Source organism: Hemitrygon akajei, chromosome 18 (genome assembly GCF_048418815.1).
Source record: "Hemitrygon akajei chromosome 18, sHemAka1.3, whole genome shotgun sequence".
Classification (NCBI taxonomy): domain Eukaryota; kingdom Metazoa; phylum Chordata; class Chondrichthyes; order Myliobatiformes; family Dasyatidae; genus Hemitrygon; species Hemitrygon akajei.
In genome coordinates, this window is record NC_133141.1 from 32,197,192 (window position 1) to 32,220,819 (window position 23,628).

The 23,628-nt window shown below is 50.5% G+C and overlaps 2 protein-coding genes across 6 annotated transcripts in view; one reads left to right on the forward strand and one right to left on the reverse strand.

The window, feature by feature from the left end:
- The window catches only part of LOC140741264 (rap guanine nucleotide exchange factor 3-like), an 89,060-nt gene extending 87,444 nt beyond the window's left edge, over nt 1-1,616 (forward strand). For all 3 annotated transcript variants that reach the window (XM_073071256.1, XM_073071255.1, XM_073071257.1), the window contains exons 26-27: nt 318-374; nt 1,076-1,616. In XM_073071256.1, the coding sequence (XP_072927357.1) occupies nt 318-374; nt 1,076-1,194 (176 nt within the window). In that variant the 3' untranslated portion in view covers nt 1,195-1,616. The remainder of the gene's footprint in view (nt 1-317; nt 375-1,075) is intronic.
- Nucleotides 1,617-2,265: 649 nt separating this feature from the next.
- Nucleotides 2,266-23,628, reverse strand: part of LOC140741265 (transcription factor Sp1-like) — a 71,752-nt gene continuing 50,389 nt past the window's right edge. For all 3 annotated transcript variants that reach the window (XM_073071259.1, XM_073071258.1, XM_073071260.1), the window contains exons 4-6: nt 7,426-7,576; nt 6,760-6,959; nt 2,266-6,372 (exon numbers count right to left, since the gene is read on the reverse strand). In XM_073071259.1, the coding sequence (XP_072927360.1) occupies nt 5,981-6,372; nt 6,760-6,959; nt 7,426-7,576 (743 nt within the window). In that variant the 3' untranslated portion in view covers nt 2,266-5,980. The remainder of the gene's footprint in view (nt 6,373-6,759; nt 6,960-7,425; nt 7,577-23,628) is intronic.

A 23,628-nucleotide genomic window follows, 5' to 3' on the forward strand; every position in this document is an offset into this window, starting at 1 on the left:
CTCCACTCTCCTATCAGATTCTTCCTTCTTCAGCCCTTTACCTTTTCCACCCATCACCTCAGTTTCTCACTTCATCCCCCTTCCCCACCCACCCACCTTCCTCCTCACTCAGTCTCAACTTGCAGCTTGTACCTCTCCCCTCCCCCCACCTAATTCTGGACTCTGCCCACGTCCAAACCTTCAACTGTTTATTCCCTTCCATAGAAGCTGCCTGACCTGCTCTGCTCCTCCAGCATTTTGTGTTTGTCGCTCTGGATTTCCAGCATCTACAAAATTTCTTGTGTGTTTATGAATCAATGGATTTTTTTCCTTTCCAGGTCAGAAATCGATTTCAGACTCTCAGCTCGACACACCGTGTAAAAGATACTCGACAGGTAAGACCAGAAGACAACTGGAGCTGAGTCCACCAAACTTGGCTGATTTTTTTCAACCTCATTCTCCCTTAGCCCCCCTCATCAATCAAGATGTCTATCTCTGCCTTCAATACACCCAGTAACTTGCCTCTACAGCAATGAATCCCACAAATTCACCTCCCTCTGGCTGAAGAAATTCTTCTATGTTGCATTAAGAATGTAGAACATTACAGCACAGTTGAGTCCCTTAGGCCGACAATGTTGCAATGACCTTTCAACCGGCTCTTAAATGTCCCTAATGTATCTGCCTTTGCCACAACCCCTGGCAGTGTGTTCCAGACATTTACCATTCTCTGTGTAAAAACACCTACCTCTATTTATGCTTATCCATGCCTAGTGAGGGGCATCCCATCATTCTGAGGCCGTGCCCTCGGATCCTGGACTCCCACTGATGGGGATGTTCTCTCTATGTCTCCTCTCTCCAGGCCTTTCAGTATTTGGGAGGTTTCAATGAGATTCCCTCAACCTTCTGAACTCCACCAACACAAACACAGATACATCAAATGCTCATCATTCGTTGATTTTTTAGACAACTAGCTTCTAGTGACTGAAACACTGTCAGCAGGGAGCACCACACTGTGTGAGGGGCATTGAGGATGCATGCTATGGGAAGTGGTGGGTGTGAGAGGAGATTTAACAGTGGAACATTCCTGCTCTTTCAGGCTCTGCGCAGACCCTCTCAGCCAAGGGAAACCTCAGTGTCGCATGGGACGTGCGAGAGCTAAAGGCCATAGACAATGAACAGATCCTGTTCCAGCTGTCCCGTGAACTGGAGCCCTGACACCTCGCTGTCATCAGTGACACACACCCCCACCCACTCCCTCTGATCAGAGGTTGGGTATGTGGGTGCAACATTTGGGGAGAGGGGAGGTAGGGAGGGGGGAGGTAAGGAGAGAGAGAGGTAGGGAGGGAGAGCTAGAGAGAAGGGATGGGAGAGTCAACAGGGTGGTGGTGCAAGAGAGACAGAATGGCCCCAATGAAGTTGAATTGTATTGCGGTGTTCATAATGAGTGCAGCCCCCTTGTCAGAGCTCAGCTGGGGAGTGATCTAGGAGAGGGGGTATTGTGGGTAAAATGAAGACTTGTAGGCAACTGGGAAAAGGGTGAAGAAGGGAGCATTGGGGAGAGGAGTGGAGAACATTTTTGCTTATTTCATGCTTATGCACTGGGTATTTATAATAAAGACTTTATTTTTGAAAAGTAATCTCGTCTTTAATTTCACAGAGCAGTACAGCACGGATCCAGGTCCTTCGGTCCGAACAGTCCATGCTGACCCTGCTAGACCCAATTTCCTGTGTTCAGCCCATAACCCTGCAAGCCCCTCCCCACCGCGTACCTCTCTAAGTGCTTCTGAAATGACACTATTGTACCTAGATCAACCACTTCCTCTGGACTAACCAAGGTTTTATAGAGCTGTAACAGTACCTCGTGGCTCTTGAACACAGTGCCACAACTTATGAAGGCCAACACATCCCATGTCTTCGTAACCACCTTATCAACTTGTGCAGCAACTTTGAGGGATCTATGGATCTGGATCCCTCTGTTCCTCCACAGTGTGAGGAATCCTGTCACTAACCCTGCTCGACCTTCCAAAGTGAATCACTTCGCACTACTCTGAGTGAACAGGAATCTGTAACACAACAGATGAGCTGGAGATGGGACGGTCTGCATGATGAGAGAATCCACCTCCCCAGGGGTCTCCCTGCAATTCCTAAGGTGGACTTAATCAAAATTTTCAACAGGTTGCAGGGGGAAGAGAGCAGACGCTTCCCACTCTCTGGATGAGAGTTCATTTAGTTGTTGAGAGTTTATTAAGTGCAGAACTGTTGAAGAAATGGATCTAAACCAACAGACCCAACCAAAAATATAGAGTGTTTTATTAAAAATTTTCACTTTAATCGCTGGTAATATGGATACTACAGATCTAGGGTCAAACCAGACTTTATACAAAAAAAGAAAAACAAAGACTTTTTCAACATTATTACATAGTCATATAGATTTTAAAAAAGAAATTGAAAAGTAAAACAATGAATTATACACTAAAAGAGATATACACTTACTAAGGTGGCTTAGGGATGTGATACATGGGGGGAGGGGAAGAGAGGAGTATGAGGGTCTCTAGGGAGACAGCAGGGCAGTGGGATTAGTTTGAGGACTGACACAGTGCAGTGAGACTAGTTTGGGGAATGACATGGGACTGTGGGGAGACGGTGGGATTAGTTTGGGAACTGACATGGAACTGTGGGCAGAGAGTGGGACAGTGGGATTATTTTGGGGACTGACACAGGGCTTTGGGGAGAGAGCGGAGCAGTGGGATTAGTTCGGGGACTGACGGATGTGGGAGAGCAGGGCAGTGGGATGAGTTTGGGGACTGACACAGGATAGTGAGATAAGTTTGGGGAATGATGCAGGGCTGTGGGGAGAGAGAGCAGGGCAGTGGGATTAGTTTGGGGACTGACATGGGACTGTGGGGAGAGAGTGGGACAGTGGGATTAGTTTGGAGACTAACACAGGACAGTGGGATTAGTTTGGGGAATGACACAGGGCTGTGGGATTAGTTTGGGGACTGACACAGGACAGTGGGATTAGTTTGGGGAATGACACAGGGCTGTGGGGAGAGAGTGGGACAGTGGGATTAGTTTGGGGACTGACACTGGGCTGTGGGGAGAGAGTGGGACAGTGAGATTAGTTTGGGGACTGATGAAGGCTGTGGGGAGAGAGTGGGGCAGTGGGATTAGTTTGGGGACTGATAAGGACTGTGGGGAAGAGAGTGGGACAGTGGGATTAGTTTGGGGACTGATGAGGGCTGTGGGGAGAGAGTGGGACAGTGGGATTAGTTTGGGGACTGATGAGGGCTGTGGGGAGAGAGTGGGACAGTGGGATTAGTTTGGGGACTGACACAGGGCTGTGGGGAGAGAGTGGGACAGTGGGATTAGTTTGGGGACTGACACAGGGCTGTGGGGAGAGAGTGGGACAGTGGGATTAGTTTGGGGAATGACACGGCTGTGGGGAGAGAGCGGGGCAGTGGGATTAGTTTGGGGACTGACACTGGGCTGTGGGGAGAGAGTGGGACAGTGGGATTAGTTTGGGGACTGATGGGGACTGATGAGGGCTGTGGGGAGAGTGTGGGACAGTGGGATTAGTTTGGGGACTGATGAGGGCTGTGGGGAGAGTGTGGGACAGTGGGATTAGTTTGGGGACTGACTTGGGACTGTGGGGAGAGTGCAGGCCAATGGGTTTAGTTTAGGAACTGACACAGAGCTGTGGGGAGAGAGTGGGACAGTGGGATTAGTTTGGGGACTGACACAGGGCTGTGGGGAGAGAGTGGGACAGTGGGATTAGTTTGGGGAATGACGCAGGGCTGTGGGGAGAGAGCAGGCCAGTGGGATTAGTTTGGAGACTGACACAGGACAGTGGGATTAGTTTGGGGACTGACACGGGACAGTGGGATTAGTTTGGGGAATGACGCATGGCTGTGGGGAGAGAGCAGGCCAGTGGGATTAGTTTGGAGACTGACGCAGGACAGTGGGATTAGTTTGGGGACTGATGAGGGCTGTGGGGAGAGTGTGGGACAGTGGGATTAGTTTGGGGACTGACTTGGGACTGTGGGGAGAGTGCAGGCCAATGGGATTAGTTTGGAGACTGACACAGGACAGTGGGATTAGTTTGGGGATTTATACAGGACTGTGGGGAGAGAGCAGGGCAATGGGATTAGTTTGGAGACTGACACAGGACAGTGGGATTAGTTTGGGGACTGATGAGGGCTGTGGGGAGAGTGTGGGACAGTGGGATTAGTTTGGCGACTGACTTGGGACTGTGGGGAGAGTGCAGGCCAATGGGATTAGTTTGGGGACTGACACAGGGCTGTGGGGAGAGAGCAGGCCAGTGGGATTAGTTTGGAGACTGACACAGGACAGTGGGATTAGTTTGGGGGCTGACACGGGACAGTGGGATTAGTTTGGGGATTTATACAGGACTGTGGGGAGAGAGCAGGGCAATGGAATTAGTTTGGGGACTGACACAGGGCTCTGGGAAGAGGGCGGACAACACCCTCCCCATTTCTGGGTTTGGGAAGGGAGTGAAAAAGTGTGGTCTCTTCACCTGTAGGTTCATGGGAGGGAAAGAAAAAGGAATTCATCATGATTTTAAAAATATATATATATTTACATGATTAATAATGGCTGTACACTTATCCACCCTCAATGATGCACACAGATTCCCGCGCACAGTTCTTCCATGGACATCAGAAGCTGTCTCCCTGCCCCCAGATCCCGCTCTGTGCCGCGGAGAAAAATTACAAATAGTTTCCTTTTTTTAATATATATATATTTTTCTAACATTTTTTTACTAAAAAACAGCAAAAATAAATCTCTTCCATCAAACTGAAGGCAGGTGACTAGCCCCCATCGCCGCTGATTTCCCCCTTCCCCAGACTGTACAAAATAGACCCAAGATAATCTGTTCTTTTGTTCTCCCCTCTTTGCATGCCTTTTAAAAACATAGGATTAAAACAGAACCAGCTGACTGCCACCTTAATGGCAGGAAGGGACAGGGGTTGGAAAATGCCACCCATACCCCCACCTTTGCTATGACACAATTAATGCAACATGATTCCGTAAGACTGGCAGCATACATGACAGGAAGATTTAGAAGGGCAGCTAACCCACATCTCAGGTGGGGGGTGGCTGTGGACTGCTGTGGAGGGGTGAGGTCTTGGTTTGTGACTCACCCTTGCCCAAACGCCAAGGGATGCAGTCTCGCTCCACATCGAATCTCTCTCGCGTACATTCCCCCCACCCATACACACACTCTCCGACTTTTCCCTCACACACTCCCCCTTCTCTCTTCCTCACACATACTCCCCTCTCTCCCCCATCTTTTCATCGCTCTCTAGCATCTCTTTCTCTCCCCTCTGTCTCCTCCCAACTTCCTTAAGTGGCCTCAATCGACCCTCCCTAATGGAGGTGAATCATTTTAATTATTGTTTAAAAGCCAATCTTTTTTAAGTTTAGTACGCATACAAAAAGCGCAAAAGCATCTGCCCTTATTTAAATAAACAGATTATCTTAAGCATCATCTCAAGAGATCTCATTTATCATTTGAAAGTAAAAACAGAGGGAAGGCTGTGAGCTTTCAGCAGTAAGGCTTCTCTCTGCAGGAGCAAGTTTGCTCAGCTGGTCTGCCATGAGTTTAGTAAATTTGACCCCCACCTTCTACGACCACCACAAGCAGTGAGGTTGCTCCCCCTCAGCCCCTGCTGCAGGTCGGAACTGTACAAGAGGGTGAAGGAGTTGGAGAGAAAACAGGTGGGGTGGGGGGACGGGAGAGATTAGAGAGGGAAAGTGAAGGAGAGAGGGGAGCGGAAAGAGAGGAGTGAGAGGAGAGAGAAGCTGAGAAGGAGAGAGAGAATATGAATGTGTGTGAAGGAGACAGAGAATCAGAGGGAGGGAGAGCATCAGAGTGTGTGGCTGCAGGCCTCCTAACCCCCACAAAACCACTCCCTACTCTGTAGGGCCTGACTGCCAAAACACAGCTCCCCCCAGTCAACCCCTGCACCCCGCTGTGCACTCAGTAGCCATTCCCACTGATATTGATGGTCTGGAGGTCTGATACCTGCATGACGCTGATACTGCGAGCCCCAGGCTGGGCAGAGGGAGCCCCTCCGCCAACACCTCCTCCTCTTCCACCTCCCCCCCCTGCACCTCCAGTGGCTGGTGCTCCCACCAGCCGGGTGATCCCATCCGGAGAGACCGTCTCTACCACCATGCCGGTAGCTGAAATGAGAGGGGTGCCCAGGGGAGGTAGGGAGGCTCCATCTGTGGAGCCGGGAGCACCCACCATCACTGCTGCACCTCCGCCGCCGCCACCTTTCTTGTTCTGATGAGTTTTTATGTGCTTGGAGAGGTGGTCGCTCCGCATGAAGCGCTTGGGACACTGGGTGCAGGCAAACTTCTTCTCACCTGTGGAGGGAGAGGGAACGGGGGGTGAGTGGGGGGAGGTGGTTATGTAGTGGGGCAGTAAGGAGAGGAGAGGGAGGGAAAGAAGTAAATGAATGGCTGTCAGCCCGTGACCCCACAAACCCCTCCTCGCTTGAACTGGACACACGCATTCCGCCCCTCCCCCCCCCCCCAACTCCCTGACCCCGGTCTCACCCTCACCTGCGCCGTGCCCTGAACAACGGGAACGAAGGCAGTGGAAATGTTTTCTGAGCCCAACTCCCAGTACTGCCATGCCCTGCTGTCCCTTTGATGGACAAGATCAGGTGGAGTGGAAATAACAGTCACACGCACACTCGCTCACACCCCCCCCAATCCTTCCCCGGCCCAGCCTGCTGCATTCTCACTCACCTGTGTGCGTGCGTTTGTGCCGCTGCAGCTCATCGGACCGGGTGAACCTCTTGCCACAGAAGAGCCAGTTGCAGACAAAGGGCCTCTCGCCGGTGTGCCACCGCAGGTGGGCTCGCAGATGCGAGGTCTTGCCGTACACCTTGCCACAGCCCACAATGTGACAGATGTGCTGCTTCTTGCGGCCGGGGTCTCCTGAGCCCCTGTCAGGCAAGGAGGGAGTAAAACACGGGTAGAGGTGGTGAGAGGGGAGAGATACATGGTAAGTGAGAAAGGCCGGGGTGTGGTGGGGTGGGGGAAAGTGGAAGGTGAGACAGAGCAGAGATAATGAGAGAGAGAACGGGAGAAAATAAGAAAGGAGACAAAGGGGAGAAGGGAGGGGAGACAGGTGCTGAGGAGCGGGAGGGAGGAATGGAGAGAAGGCCAAGGGGTATGGGTGATGTGGAGGGGCAGAGGGGTACGGATGGTGTGGTGGAGAGTAGGGGGGACAGTGGGTACGGGGAGGGAAAGAGGGGGTTGTGGGGAAGAGAGAGAAGGAAACAGGAAGCTGAAGAGGACAAAGCAATGGACAGTGGAGAGAGAGACAGAGAGAAATGGCGAGATACAGAGGAAGCTGAACAGGGATGCCCCAGACCCAGGGAAACCACGAGAGGCGACTTGGGTGCTCACCTCCCTTCTGACTCCTTGCAATTGGGGCAGGTACAGGCTTCCCTTCTCAGCCTGCGGCCAGGCTCTGGGCTGGCCTCCCCTTCATCCATCTGTGTCCCATCCTCAATGGAATCACCACCGGCAGGATTAATGTTCAAATGTGACGTGTGATCTGTGGGGAGGTGAAAGAGAGTGAGGGCTCAGTAAGTACATGGGTGAAGAGGGCAGAGGTGTGTTTGACGTCAAAACAACAAAGGGAACGGAAGACACCGAGACACACGCCGGGACACCCTGTAAATACACACACAAACACACACACACTCACTCCCCAGGACACTCTGTAAATACACACACACACTCACTCACTCCACAGAACCCCTGTAAATACACACACAAACACACACACACTCACTCCCCAGGACACTCTGTAAATACACACACACACACTCCCCAGGAACAGCTGTAAATACACACACACACTCACTCCCCAGGAACAGCTGTAAACACACACACACACACTCACTCCCCGGGACCCCCTGACAAAACCGATATACACACACACACACTGACTCATTCCTGGGACTCCTTGTAAATACCCACATAACCATACATTCCCCAGGACTCTCTGTAAATCCAAACACACACACACTCACTCCCCAGGAACCCCTGTAAACACACACACACACCGGGAACCCCTGTAAATACCGACACACACACACACTCATTCCCCAGGACACTCTGTAAATACACACACACAGACACACTCACTCACCGGGAACACCTGTAAATACACACACACACACACTCACTCACCGGGATCCCCTGTAAATACCGACACACACACACACACACACACTCCCTGAGACACGCTGTAAACACACACACACACACACACACTCATTCCCCAGGACACTCTGTAAATACACACACACACACACACACACACACACACACTCACTCACCGGGAACCCCTGTAAATACCGACACACACACACACACTCCCTGAGACACGCTGTAAACACACACACACACACACTCATTCCCCAGGACACTCTGTAAATACACACACACACACACACTCACTCCCCAGGAACACCTGTAAATACACACACACACACACACACTCACTCACCGGGAACCCCTGTAAATACCGACACACACACACACACTCACTCACCAGGAACCCCTGTAAATACCGACACACACACACTCCTCGGGACCCCCTGAAAATATCGATATACACACACACACTCCCTGGTACACCCTGTAAACTCCCACAGACACACACACACTCCCTGAGACACGCTGTAAATACACACACACACTCACTCCCCAGGAACACCTGTAAATACACACACACACACACACTCACGCCCCAGGAACACCTGTAAATACACACACACACACACACACTCACTCCCCAGGAACACCTGTAAATACACACACACACTCCCTGAGACACGCTGTAAATACACACACACACACACACTCACTCCCCAGGAACACCTGTAACTACACACACTCACTCCCCAGGAACACCTGTAACTACACACACACACACACACACTCACTCCCCAGGACACTCTGTAAATACACACACTCACTCCCCAGGAACACCTGTAAATACACACACACACACACTCACTCCCCAGGAATACCTGTAAATACCGACACACACACACACTCCCTGGGACATGCTGTAAACACACACACACACACACACTCACTCCCCAGGACCCTCTGACAAAACCGATATACACGCTCACACACACACACACACACTCACTCCCCAGGACACTCTGTAAATACCAATACACACACACTCCTTGGGACCCCCCTGAAAATACTGATATACACACACACACTCCCTGGGACACCCTGTAAACTCCCACAGACACACACACACTCCCTGGGACACGCTGTAAATACACACACACACTCACTCCCCAGGAACACCTGTAAATACAGACACACTCATTCCCCAGGAACACCTGTAAATACACACACACACACACACTCCCTGGGACACGCTGTAAACACACACACACACACACACACTCACTCCCCAGGACCCCCTGACAGAACCGATATACACACACACACACTGACTCATTCCTGGGACTCCTTGTAAATACCCACATAACCATACATTCCCCAGGACTCTCTGTAAATATACACACTCACACTCACTCACCGGTACCCCTGTAAATAGCCACACACACAGTCATTCCTTGGAACCCGTTGAAATTACTGATATACACACACACACTCTCCCCGGGACACCTTGTAAATACCACCCCCCCCCCACGCACGCCCCAGGAGCCCTGTAAATACCGACACACTCACACACACACTCACTCACTCCCCAGGAACACCTGTAAATACACACACACACACACTCACTCACCGGGAACCCCTGTAAATACCAATACACACACACACTCCTCTGGACCCCCTGAAAATACCTACATACACACACACACACACACACACACACTCACTCACCGGGAACCCCTGTAAATACCAACACACACACTCCTCGGGACCCCCTGAAAATACCGATATACACACACACACTCCCTGGTACACCCTGTAAACTCCCACAGACACACACACACTCCCTGAGACACGCTGTAAACACACACACACACACTCACTCCCCAGGAACACCTGTAAATACACACACACACACACACACACACACACTCACTCACTCACCGGGAACCCCTGTAAATACCGACACACACACACACTCACTCACCGGGAACCCCTGTAAATACCAATACACACACACACACACTCACTCACAGGGAACCCCTGTAAATACCAACACACACACACACACACACACACACACTCCTCGGGACCCCCTGAAAATACCGATATACACTCACACACTCCCCAGGAACACCTGTAAATACACACACACACACACACTCACTCACTCCCCAGGAACAGCTGTAAACACACACACACACACACACACTCACTCCCCAGGACCCCCTGACAAAACCGATATACACACACACACACTGACTCATTCCTGGGACTCCTTGTAAATACCCACATAACCATACATTCCCCAGGACTCTCTGTAAATCCAAACACACACACACTCACTCCCAGGAACCCCTGTAAATACACACACACACACACACACACACACACCGGGAACCCCTGTAAATACCGACACACACACACACTCATTCCCCAGGAACCCCTGTAAATACACACACACAGACACACTCACTCACCGGGAACCCCTGTAAATACCGACACACACACACACTCACTCACCGGGAACCCCTGTAAATACCGACACATACACACACACACACTCACACACCAGGAACACCTGGAAATACACACACACACTCCCTGGAACACACTGTACATACACACACACACTCACTCATTCCCCAGGACACTGTAAATACACACACACACACACACACACTTACATACTCACTCCCCAGGAACACCTGTAAATACAGACACACTCATTCCCCAGGAACACCTGTAAATACACACACACACACACACACACTCACTCACTCCCCGGGACCCCCTGACAAAACCGATATACACACACACACACACTCACTCATTCCTGGGACTCCTTGTAAATACCCACATAACCATACATTCCCCAGGACTCTCTGTAAATATACACACTCACACTCACTCACCGGTACCCTTGTAAATAGCCACACACACAGTCATTCCTTGGAACCCGTTGAAATTACTGATATACACACACACACTCTCCCCGGGACACCTTGTAAATACCACCAACCCCCCACGCACACCCCAGGAGCCCTGTAAATACCGACACACACACACTCACCGGGAACCCCTGTAAATACCGACACACACACACACACACACACACTCACTCACCGGTACCCCTGTAAATACCGACACACACACACACTCACTCACCGGGAACCCCTGTAAATACCGACACACACACACACACACACTCACTCACCGGTACCCCTGTAAATACCGACACATACACACACACACACTCACACACCAGGAACACCTGGAAATACACACACACACTCCCTGGGACACGCTGTAAACACACACACACACTCACTCATTCCCCAGGACACTCTGTAAATACACACACACACACACTTACATACTCACTCCCCAGGAACACCTGTAAATACAGACTCACTCACTCCCCAGGAACACCTGTAAATACACACACACACACACACTCACTCACTCCCCGGGACCCCCTGACAAAACCGATATACACACACACACACTGACTCATTCCTGGGACTCCTTGTAAATACCCACATAACCATACATTCCCCAGGACTCTCTGAAAATATACACACACACACTCACTCACCGGTACCCTTGTAAATAGCCACACACACAGTCATTCCTTGGAACCCGTTGAAATTACTGATATACACACACACACTCTCCCCGGGACACCTTGTAAATACCACCAACCCCCCACGCACACCCCAGGAGCCCTGTAAATACCGACACACACACAAACTCACTCACCGGGAACCCCCGTAAATACCAATACACACACACACACACACTCCTCGGGACCCCCTGAAAATACCGATATACACTCACACACTCCCCAGGAACACCTGTAAATACACACACACACACACTCACTCACTCCCCAGGAACAGCTGTAAATACACACACACACACACACACACTCACTCCCCAGGAACACCTGTAACTACACACACACACACACACACTCACTCCCCAGGACACTCTGTAAATACACACACACACTCCCCAGGAACAGCTGTAAATACACACACACACACTCACTCCCCAGGAACACCTGTAAATACACACACACACACTCACTCCCCAGGACACTCTGTAAATACACACACACACTCCCCAGGAACAGCTGTAAATACACACACACACACACTCACTCCCCAGGACCCCCTGACAAAACCGATATACACACACACACACACACTCACTCATTCCTGGTACTCCTTGTAAATACCCACATAACCAGGACTCTCTGTAAATATACACACTCCCTGGGACACGCTGTAAATACACACACACACTCACACTCCGGTACCCCTGTAAATACACACACACACACACACTCACTCACCGGGAACCCCTGTAAATACAAACATACACACACACACACTCCCCAGGACACTCTGTAAACACACACACGCACAAACACACACTCACTCCCCAGGAACACCTGTAAATACACACACACACTCACTCCCCAGGACACTCTGTAAATACACACACACACTCCCCAGGAACAGCTGTAAATACACACACACACACACTCACTCCCCAGGACCCCCTGACAAAACCGATATACACACACACACACACTCACTCATTCCTGGGACTCCTTGTAAATACCCACATAACCAGGACTCTCTGTAAATATACACACTCCCTGGGACACGCTGTAAATACACACACACACACACACTCACTGGGAACCCCTGTAAATACAAACACACACACACACACACTCCCCAGGACACTCTGTAAACACACACACGCACAAACACACACTCACTCCCCAGGAACACCTGTAAACACACACACACACACACACACACACTCACTCCCCAGGAACACCTGTAACTACACTCACTCACTCTCCCCGGGACACCTTGTAAATACCACCACCCCCCCATGCACGCCCCAGGAGCCCTGTAAATACCGACACACACACACACTCACTCACCGGGAACCCCTGTAAATACCGACACACACACACACACACTCCCCAGGACACTCTGTAAACACACACACGCACAAACACTTAAGTACTCACTCCCTAGGAACACCTGTAAATACATACACACACACACACACACACACACACTCACTCCCCAGGAACACCTGTAAATACACACACACACACACACTCACTCACCGGGAACCCCTGTAAATACCGACACACACACACACTCACTCACCGGGAACCCCTGTAAATACCAATACACACACACTCCTCTGGACCCCCTGAAAATACCTATATACACACACAATCCCTGGGACACCCTGTAAACTCCCACAGACACACACACACTCCCTGGGACACGCTGTAAACACACACACACACTCACTCCCCAGGAACACCTGTAAATACAGACACACTCATTCCCCAGGAACACCTGTAAATACACACACACACACACACACTCACTCACCGGGAACCCCTGTAAATACACACACACTCACACACTCCCTGAGACACGCTGTAAACACACACACACACACACACACACTCACTCCCCAGGACACTCTGTAAATACACACACACACACACTTACATACTCACTCCCCAGGAACACCTGTAAATACACACACACACACACACACACTCACTCCCCAGGAACACCTGTAAATACACAAACACACACACACTCACTCCCCAGGAACACCTGTAAATACACACACACACACACTCACTCACCGGGAACCCCTGTAAATACCAATACACACACACTCCTCGGGACCCCCAGAAAATTCTGATATACACACACACAATCCCTGGGACACCCTGTAAACTCCCACAGACACACACACACTCCCTGGGACACGCTGTAAATACACACACACACTCACTCCCCAGGAACACCTGTAAATACAGACACACTCATTCCCCAGGAACACCTGTAAATACACACACACACACACTCCCTGAGACACGCTGTAAACACACACACACACACACACTCACACTCCGGTACCCCTGTAAATACACACACACACACACACTCACTCACCGGGAACCCCTGTAAATACAAACACACACACACACACACTCCCCAGGACACTCTGTAAACACACACACGCACAAACACACACTCACTCCCCAGGAACACCTGTAAACACACACACACACACACACACACACTCACTCCCCAGGAACACCTGTAACTACACTCACTCACTCTCCCCGGGACACCTTGTAAATACCACCACCCCCCCACGCACGCCCCAGGAGCCCTGTAAATACCGACACACACACACACTCACTCACCGGGAACCCCTGTAAATACCGACACACACACACACACACACTCACTCACTCCCCAGGAACACCTGTAAATACACACACACACACACACACTCACTCACCGGGAACCCCCGTAAATACCGACACACACACAAACTCACTCCCCAGGACACTCTGTAAACACACACACGCACAAACACTTAAGTACTCACTCCCTAGGAACACCTGTAAATACATACACACACACACACACACACACACACACACACACACACACTCACTCCCCAGGAACACCTGTAAATACACACACACACACACACACACACACACACACACTCACTCACCGGGAACCCCTGTAAATACCGTCACACACACACACTCACTCACCGGGAACCCCTGTAAATACCAATACACACACACTCCTCTGGACCCCCTGAAAATACCTATATACACACACACAATCCCTGGGACACCCTGTAAACTCCCACAGACACACACACACTCCCTGGGACACGCTGTAAACACACACACACACTCACTCCCCAGGAACACCTGTAAATACAGACACACTCATTCCCCAGGAACACCTGTAAATACACACACACACACACACACACTCACTCACTCACCGGGAACCCCTGTAAATACACACACACTCACACACTCCCTGAGACACGCTGTAAACACACACACACACACACACACACTCACTCCCCAGGACACTCTGTAAATACACACACACACACACTTACATACTCACTCCCCAGGAACACCTGTAAATACACACACACACACACACTCACTCCCCAGGAACACCTGTAAATACACACACACACACACTCACTCCCCAGGAACACCTGTAAATACACACACACACACACTCACTCACCGGGAACCCCTGTAAATACCAATACACACACACTCCTCGGGACCCCCAGAAAATTCTGATATACACACACACAATCCCTGGGACACCCTGTAAACTCCCACAGACACACACACACTCCCTGGGACACGCTGTAAATACACACACACACTCACTCCCCAGGAACACCTGTAAATACAGACACACTCATTCCCCAGGAACACCTGTAAATACACACACACACACACACACTCCCTGAGACACGCTGTAAACACACACACACACACACACACACACACACACACTCACTCCCCAGGACACTCTGTAAATACACACACACACACACTCACTCCCCAGGAACACCTGTAAATACACACACACACACTCACTCACCGGGAACCCCTATAAATACCAATACACACACACTCCTCGGGACCCCCTGAAAATACCGATATACACACACACACTCCCTGGTACACCCTGTAAACTCCCACAGACACACACACACTCCCTGAGACACGCTGTAAACACACACACACACACTCACTCCCCAGGAACACCTGTAAATACACACACACACACACACACACACACACACTCACTCACCGGGAAACCCTGTAAATACCGACACACACACACACTCACTCACCAGGAACCCCTGTAAATACCAATACACACACACTCCTCGGGACCCCCTGAAAATACCGATATACACTCACACACTCCCTGGGAAACCCTGTAAACTCCCACAGACACACACACACTCCCTGGGACACGCTGTAAACACACACACACACTCACTCATTCCCCAGGACACTCTGTAAATACACACACACACACACACACTTACATACTCACTCCCCAGGAACACCTGTAAATACAGACACACTCATTCCCCAGGAACACCTGTAAATACACACACACACACACACACTCACTCACCGGGAACCCCTGTAAATACCAACACACACACACTCCTCGGGACCCCCTGAAAATACCGATATACACACACACACTCCCTGGTACACCCTGTAAACTCCCACAGACACACACACACTCCCTGAGACACGCTGTAAACACACACACACACACACACACACACTCACTCACCGGGAACCCCTGTAAATAGCCACACACACAGTCATTCCTTGGAACCCGTTGAAATTACTGATATACACACACACACTCTCCCCGGGACACCTTGTAAATACCACCACCCCCCCACGCACGCCCCAGGAGCCCTGTAAATACCGACACACACACACACTCACTCACCGGGAACCCCCGTAAATACCAATACACACACACACACACACACACACACACACTCACTCCCCGGGACCCCCTGAAAATACTGATATACACACACACACTCACTGGGACACCCTGTAAACTCCCACAAACACACACACACTCCCTGGGACACGCTGTACACACACACACTCACTCACCGGGAACCCTCGTAAATACACACACACACACACACTCACTCACTCCCCAGGAACACCTGTAAATACACACACACACACACTCACTCACCGGGAACCCCCGTAAATACCGACACACACACACACACTCACTCCCCAGGACACTCTGTAAACACACACACGCACAAACACTTAAGTACTCACTCCCTAGGAACACCTGTAAATACATACACACACACACACACACAGACACACACTCACCGGGAACCCCTGTAAATACCAATACACACACACTCCTCGGGACCCCCAGAAAATTCCGATATACACACACACAATCCCTGGGACACCCTGTAAACTCCCACAGACACACACACACTCCCTGGGACACGCTGTAAATACACACACACACTCACTCCCCAGGAACACCTGTAAATACACACACACACACACTCACTCCCCAGGACACTCTGTAAATACCAATACACACACACTCCTTGGGACCCCCCTAAAAATACTGATATACACACACACACTCCCTGGGACACCCTGTAAACTCCCACAGACACACACACACTCCCTGGGACACGCTGTAAATACACACACACACTCACTCCCCAGGAACACCTGTAAATACAGACACACTCATTCCCCAGGAACACCTGTAAATACACACACACACACACACTCCCTGAGACACGCTGTAAACACACACACACACTCACTCATTCCCCAGGACACTCTGTAAATACACACACACACACACACACACACACACACACTTACATACTCACTCCCCAGGAACACCTGTAAATACAGACACACTCATTCCCCAGGAACACCTGTAAATACACACACACACACACACACTCACTCACCGGGAACCCCTGTAAATACCAACACACACACACTCCTCGGGACCCCCTGAAAATACCGATATACACACACACACTCCCTGGTACACCCTGTAAACTCCCACAGACACACACACACTCCCTGAGACACGCTGTAAACACACACACACACACACACACACACACTCACTCACCGGGAACCCCTGTAAATAGCCACACACACAGTCATTCCTTGGAACCCGTTGAAATTACTGATATACACACACACACTCTCCCCGGGACACCTTGTAAATACCACCACCCCCCCACGCACGCCCCAGGAGCCCTGTAAATACCGACACACACACACACTCACTCACCGGGAACCCCCGTAAATACCAATACACACACACACACACACACACACACACACACTCACTCCCCGGGACCCCCTGAAAATACTGATATACACACACACACTCACTGGGACACCCTGTAAACTCCCACAAACACACACACACTCCCTGGGACACGCTGTACACACACACACTCACTCACCGGGAACCCTCGTAAATACACACACACACACACACTCACTCACTCCCCAGGAACACCTGTAAATACACACACACACACACTCACTCACCGGGAACCCCCGTAAATACCGACACACACACACACACTCACTCCCCAGGACACTCTGTAAACACACACACGCACAAACACTTAAGTACTCACTCCCTAGGAACACCTGTAAATACATACACACACACACACACACAGACACACACTCACCGGGAACCCCTGTAAATACCAATACACACACACTCCTCGGGACCCCCAGAAAATTCCGATATACACACACACAATCCCTGGGACACCCTGTAAACTCCCACAGACACACACACACTCCCTGGGACACGCTGTAAATACACACACACACACACACTCCTTGGGACCCCCCTGAAAATACTGATATACACACACACACTCCCTGGGACACCCTGTAAACTCCCACAGACACACACACACTCCCTGGGACACGCTGTAAATACACACACACACTCACTCCCCAGGAACACCTGTAAATACACACACACACACACTCACTCCCCAGGACACTCTGTAAATACCAATACACACACACTCCTTGGGACCCCCCTAAAAATACTGATATACACACACACACTCCCTGGGACACCCTGTAAACTCCCACAGACACACACACACTCCCTGGGACACGCTGTAAATACACACACACACTCACTCCCCAGGAACACCTGTAAATACAGACACACTCATTCCCCAGGAACACCTGTAAATACACACACACACACACACACTCCCTGAGACACGCTGTAAACACACACACACACACACACACACTCACTCCCCAGGACACTCTGTAAATACACACACACACACACTTACATACTCACTCCCCAGGAACACCTGTAAATACACACACACACACACTCACTCACCGGGAACCCCTGTAAATACCAATACACACACACTCCTCGGGACCCCCAGAAAATTCTGATATACACACACACAATCCCTGGGACACCCTGTAAACTCCCACAGACACACACACACTCCCTGGGACACGCTGTAAATACACACACACACTCACTCCCCAGGAACACCTGTAAATACAGACACACTCATTCCCCAGGAACACCTGTAAATACACACACACACACACACACTCCCTGAGACACGCTGTAAACACACACACACACACACACACACACACACACACTCACTCCCCAGGACACTCTGTAAATACACACACACACACACTCACTCCCCAGGAACACCTGTAAATACACACACACACACTCACTCACCGGGAACCCCTATAAATACCAATACACACACACTCCTCGGGACCCCCTGAAAATACCGATATACACACACACACTCCCTGGTACACCCTGTAAACTCCCACAGACACACACACACTCCCTGAGACACGCTGTAAACACACACACACACACTCACTCCCCAGGAACACCTGTAAATACACACACACACACACACACACACACACACTCACTCACCGGGAAACCCTGTAAATACCGACACACACACACACTCACTCACCAGGAACCCCTGTAAATACCAATACACACACACTCCTCGGGACCCCCTGAAAATACCGATATACACTCACACACTCCCTGGGAAACCCTGTAAACTCCCACAGACACACACACACTCCCTGGGACACGCTGTAAACACACACACACACTCACTCATTCCCCAGGACACTCTGTAAATACACACACACACACACACACTTACATACTCACTCCCCAGGAACACCTGTAAATACAGACACACTCATTCCCCAGGAACACCTGTAAATACACACACACACACACACACTCACTCACCGGGAACCCCTGTAAATACCAACACACACACACTCCTCGGGACCCCCTGAAAATACCGATATACACACACACACTCCCTGGTACACCCTGTAAACTCCCACAGACACACACACACTCCCTGAGACACGCTGTAAACACACACACACACACACACACACACTCACTCACCGGGAACCCCTGTAAATAGCCACACACACAGTCATTCCTTGGAACCCGTTGAAATTACTGATATACACACACACACTCTCCCCGGGACACCTTGTAAATACCACCACCCCCCCACGCACGCCCCAGGAGCCCTGTAAATACCGACACACACACACACTCACTCACCGGGAACCCCCGTAAATACCAATACACACACACACACACACACTCACTCCCCGGGACCCCCTGAAAATACTGATATACACACACACACTCACTGGGACACCCTGTAAACTCCCACAAACACACACACACTCCCTGGGACACGCTGTACACACACACACTCACTCACCGGGAACCCTCGTAAATACACACACACACACACACTCACTCACTCCCCAGGAACACCTGTAAATACACACACACACACACTCACTCACCGGGAACCCCCGTAAATACCGACACACACACACACACTCACTCCCCAGGACACTCTGTAAACACATACACGCACAAACACTTAAGTACTCACTCCCTAGGAACACCTGTAAATACATACACACACACACACACACAGACACACACTCACCGGGAACCCCTGTAAATACCAATACACACACACTCCTCGGGACCCCCAGAAAATTCCGATATACACACACACAATCCCTGGGACACCCTGTAAACTCCCACAGACACACACACACTCCCTGGGACACGCTGTAAATACACACACACACTCACTCCCCAGGAACACCTGTAAATACACACACACACACACTCACTCCCCAGGACACTCTGTAAATACCAATACACACACACTCCTTGGGACCCCCCTAAAAATACTGATATACACACACACACTCCCTGGGACACCCTGTAAACTCCCACAGACACACACACACTCCCTGGGACACGCTGTAAATACACACACACACTCACTCCCCAGGAACACCTGTAAATACAGACACACTCATTCCCCAGGAACACCTGTAAATACACACACACACACACACTCCCTGAGACACGCTGTAAACACACACACACACTCACTCATTCCCCAGGACACTCTGTAAATACACACACACACACACACACACACACACACACTTACATACTCACTCCCCAGGAACACCTGTAAATACAGACACACTCATTCCCCAGGAACACCTGTAAATACACACACACACACACACACTCACTCACCGGGAACCCCTGTAAATACCAACACACACACACTCCTCGGGACCCCCTGAAAATACCGATATACACACACACACTCCCTGGTACACCCTGTAAACTCCCACAGACACACACACACTCCCTGAGACACGCTGTAAACACACACACACACACACACACACACACTCACTCACCGGGAACCCCTGTAAATAGCCACACACACAGTCATTCCTTGGAACCCGTTGAAATTACTGATATACACACACACACTCTCCCCGGGACACCTTGTAAATACCACCACCCCCCCACGCACGCCCCAGGAGCCCTGTAAATACCGACACACACACACACTCACTCACCGGGAACCCCCGTAAATACCAATACACACACACACACACACACACACACACACACTCACTCCCCGGGACCCCCTGAAAATACTGATATACACACACACACTCACTGGGACACCCTGTAAACTCCCACAAACACACACACACTCCCTGGGACACGCTGTACACACACACACTCACTCACCGGGAACCCTCGTAAATACACACACACACACACACTCACTCACTCCCCAGGAACACCTGTAAATACACACACACACACACTCACTCACCGGGAACCCCCGTAAATACCGACACACACACACACACTCACTCCCCAGGACACTCTGTAAACACACACACGCACAAACACTTAAGTACTCACTCCCTAGGAACACCTGTAAATACATACACACACACACACACACAGACACACACTCACCGGGAACCCCTGTAAATACCAATACACACACACTCCTCGGGACCCCCAGAAAATTCCGATATACACACACACAATCCCTGGGACACCCTGTAAACTCCCACAGACACACACACACTCCCTGGGACACGCTGTAAATACACACACACACACACACTCCTTGGGACCCCCCTGAAAATACTGATATACACACACACACTCCCTGGGACACCCTGTAAACTCCCACAGACACACACACACTCCCTGGGACACGCTGTAAATACACACACACACTCACTCCCCAGGAACACCTGTAAATACACACACACACACACTCACTCCCCAGGACACTCTGTAAATACCAATACACACACACTCCTTGGGACCCCCCTAAAAATACTGATATACACACACACACTCCCTGGGACACCCTGTAAACTCCCACAGACACACACACACTCCCTGGGACACGCTGTAAATACACACACACACTCACTCCCCAGGAACACCTGTAAATACAGACACACTCATTCCCCAGGAACACCTGTAAATACACACACACACACACACACTCCCTGAGACACGCTGTAAACACACACACACACACACACACACTCACTCCCCAGGACACTCTGTAAATACACACACACACACACTTACATACTCACTCCCCAGGAACACCTGTAAATACACACACACACACACACTCACTCCCCAGGAACACCTGTAAATACACACACACACACACACACTCACTCACCGGTACCCCTGTAAATACCGACACACACACACACTCACTCACCGGGAACCCCTGTAAATACCGACACATACACACACACACACTCACACACCAGGAACACCTGGAAATACACACACACACTCCCTGGGACACGCTGTAAACACACACACACACTCACTCATTCCCCAGGACACTCTGTAAATACACACACACACACACTTACATACTCACTCCCCAGGAACACCTGTAAATACAGACTCACTCACTCCCCAGGAACACCTGTAAGTACACACACACACACACACTCACTCACTCCCCGGGACCCCCTGACAAAACCGATATACACACACACACACTGACTCATTCCTGGGACTCCTTGTAAATACCCACATAACCATACATTCCCCAGGACTCTCTGTAAATATACACACACACACTCACTCACCGGTACCCTTGTAAATAGCCACACACACAGTCATTCCTTGGAACCCGTTGAAATTACTGATATACACACACACACTCTCCCCGGGACACCTTGTAAATACCACCAACCCCCCACGCACACCCCAGGAGCCCTGTAAATACCGACACACACACAAACTCACTCACCGGGAACCCCCGTAAATACCAATACACACACACACACACACACACACACACACTCCTCGGGACCCCCTGAAAATACCGATATACACTCACACACTCCCCAGGAACACCTGTAAATACACACACACACACACTCACTCACTCCCCAGGAACAGCTGTAAATACACACACACACACACACACTCACTCCCCAGGAACACCTGTAACTACACACACACACACACACACTCACTCCCCAGGACACTCTGTAAATACACA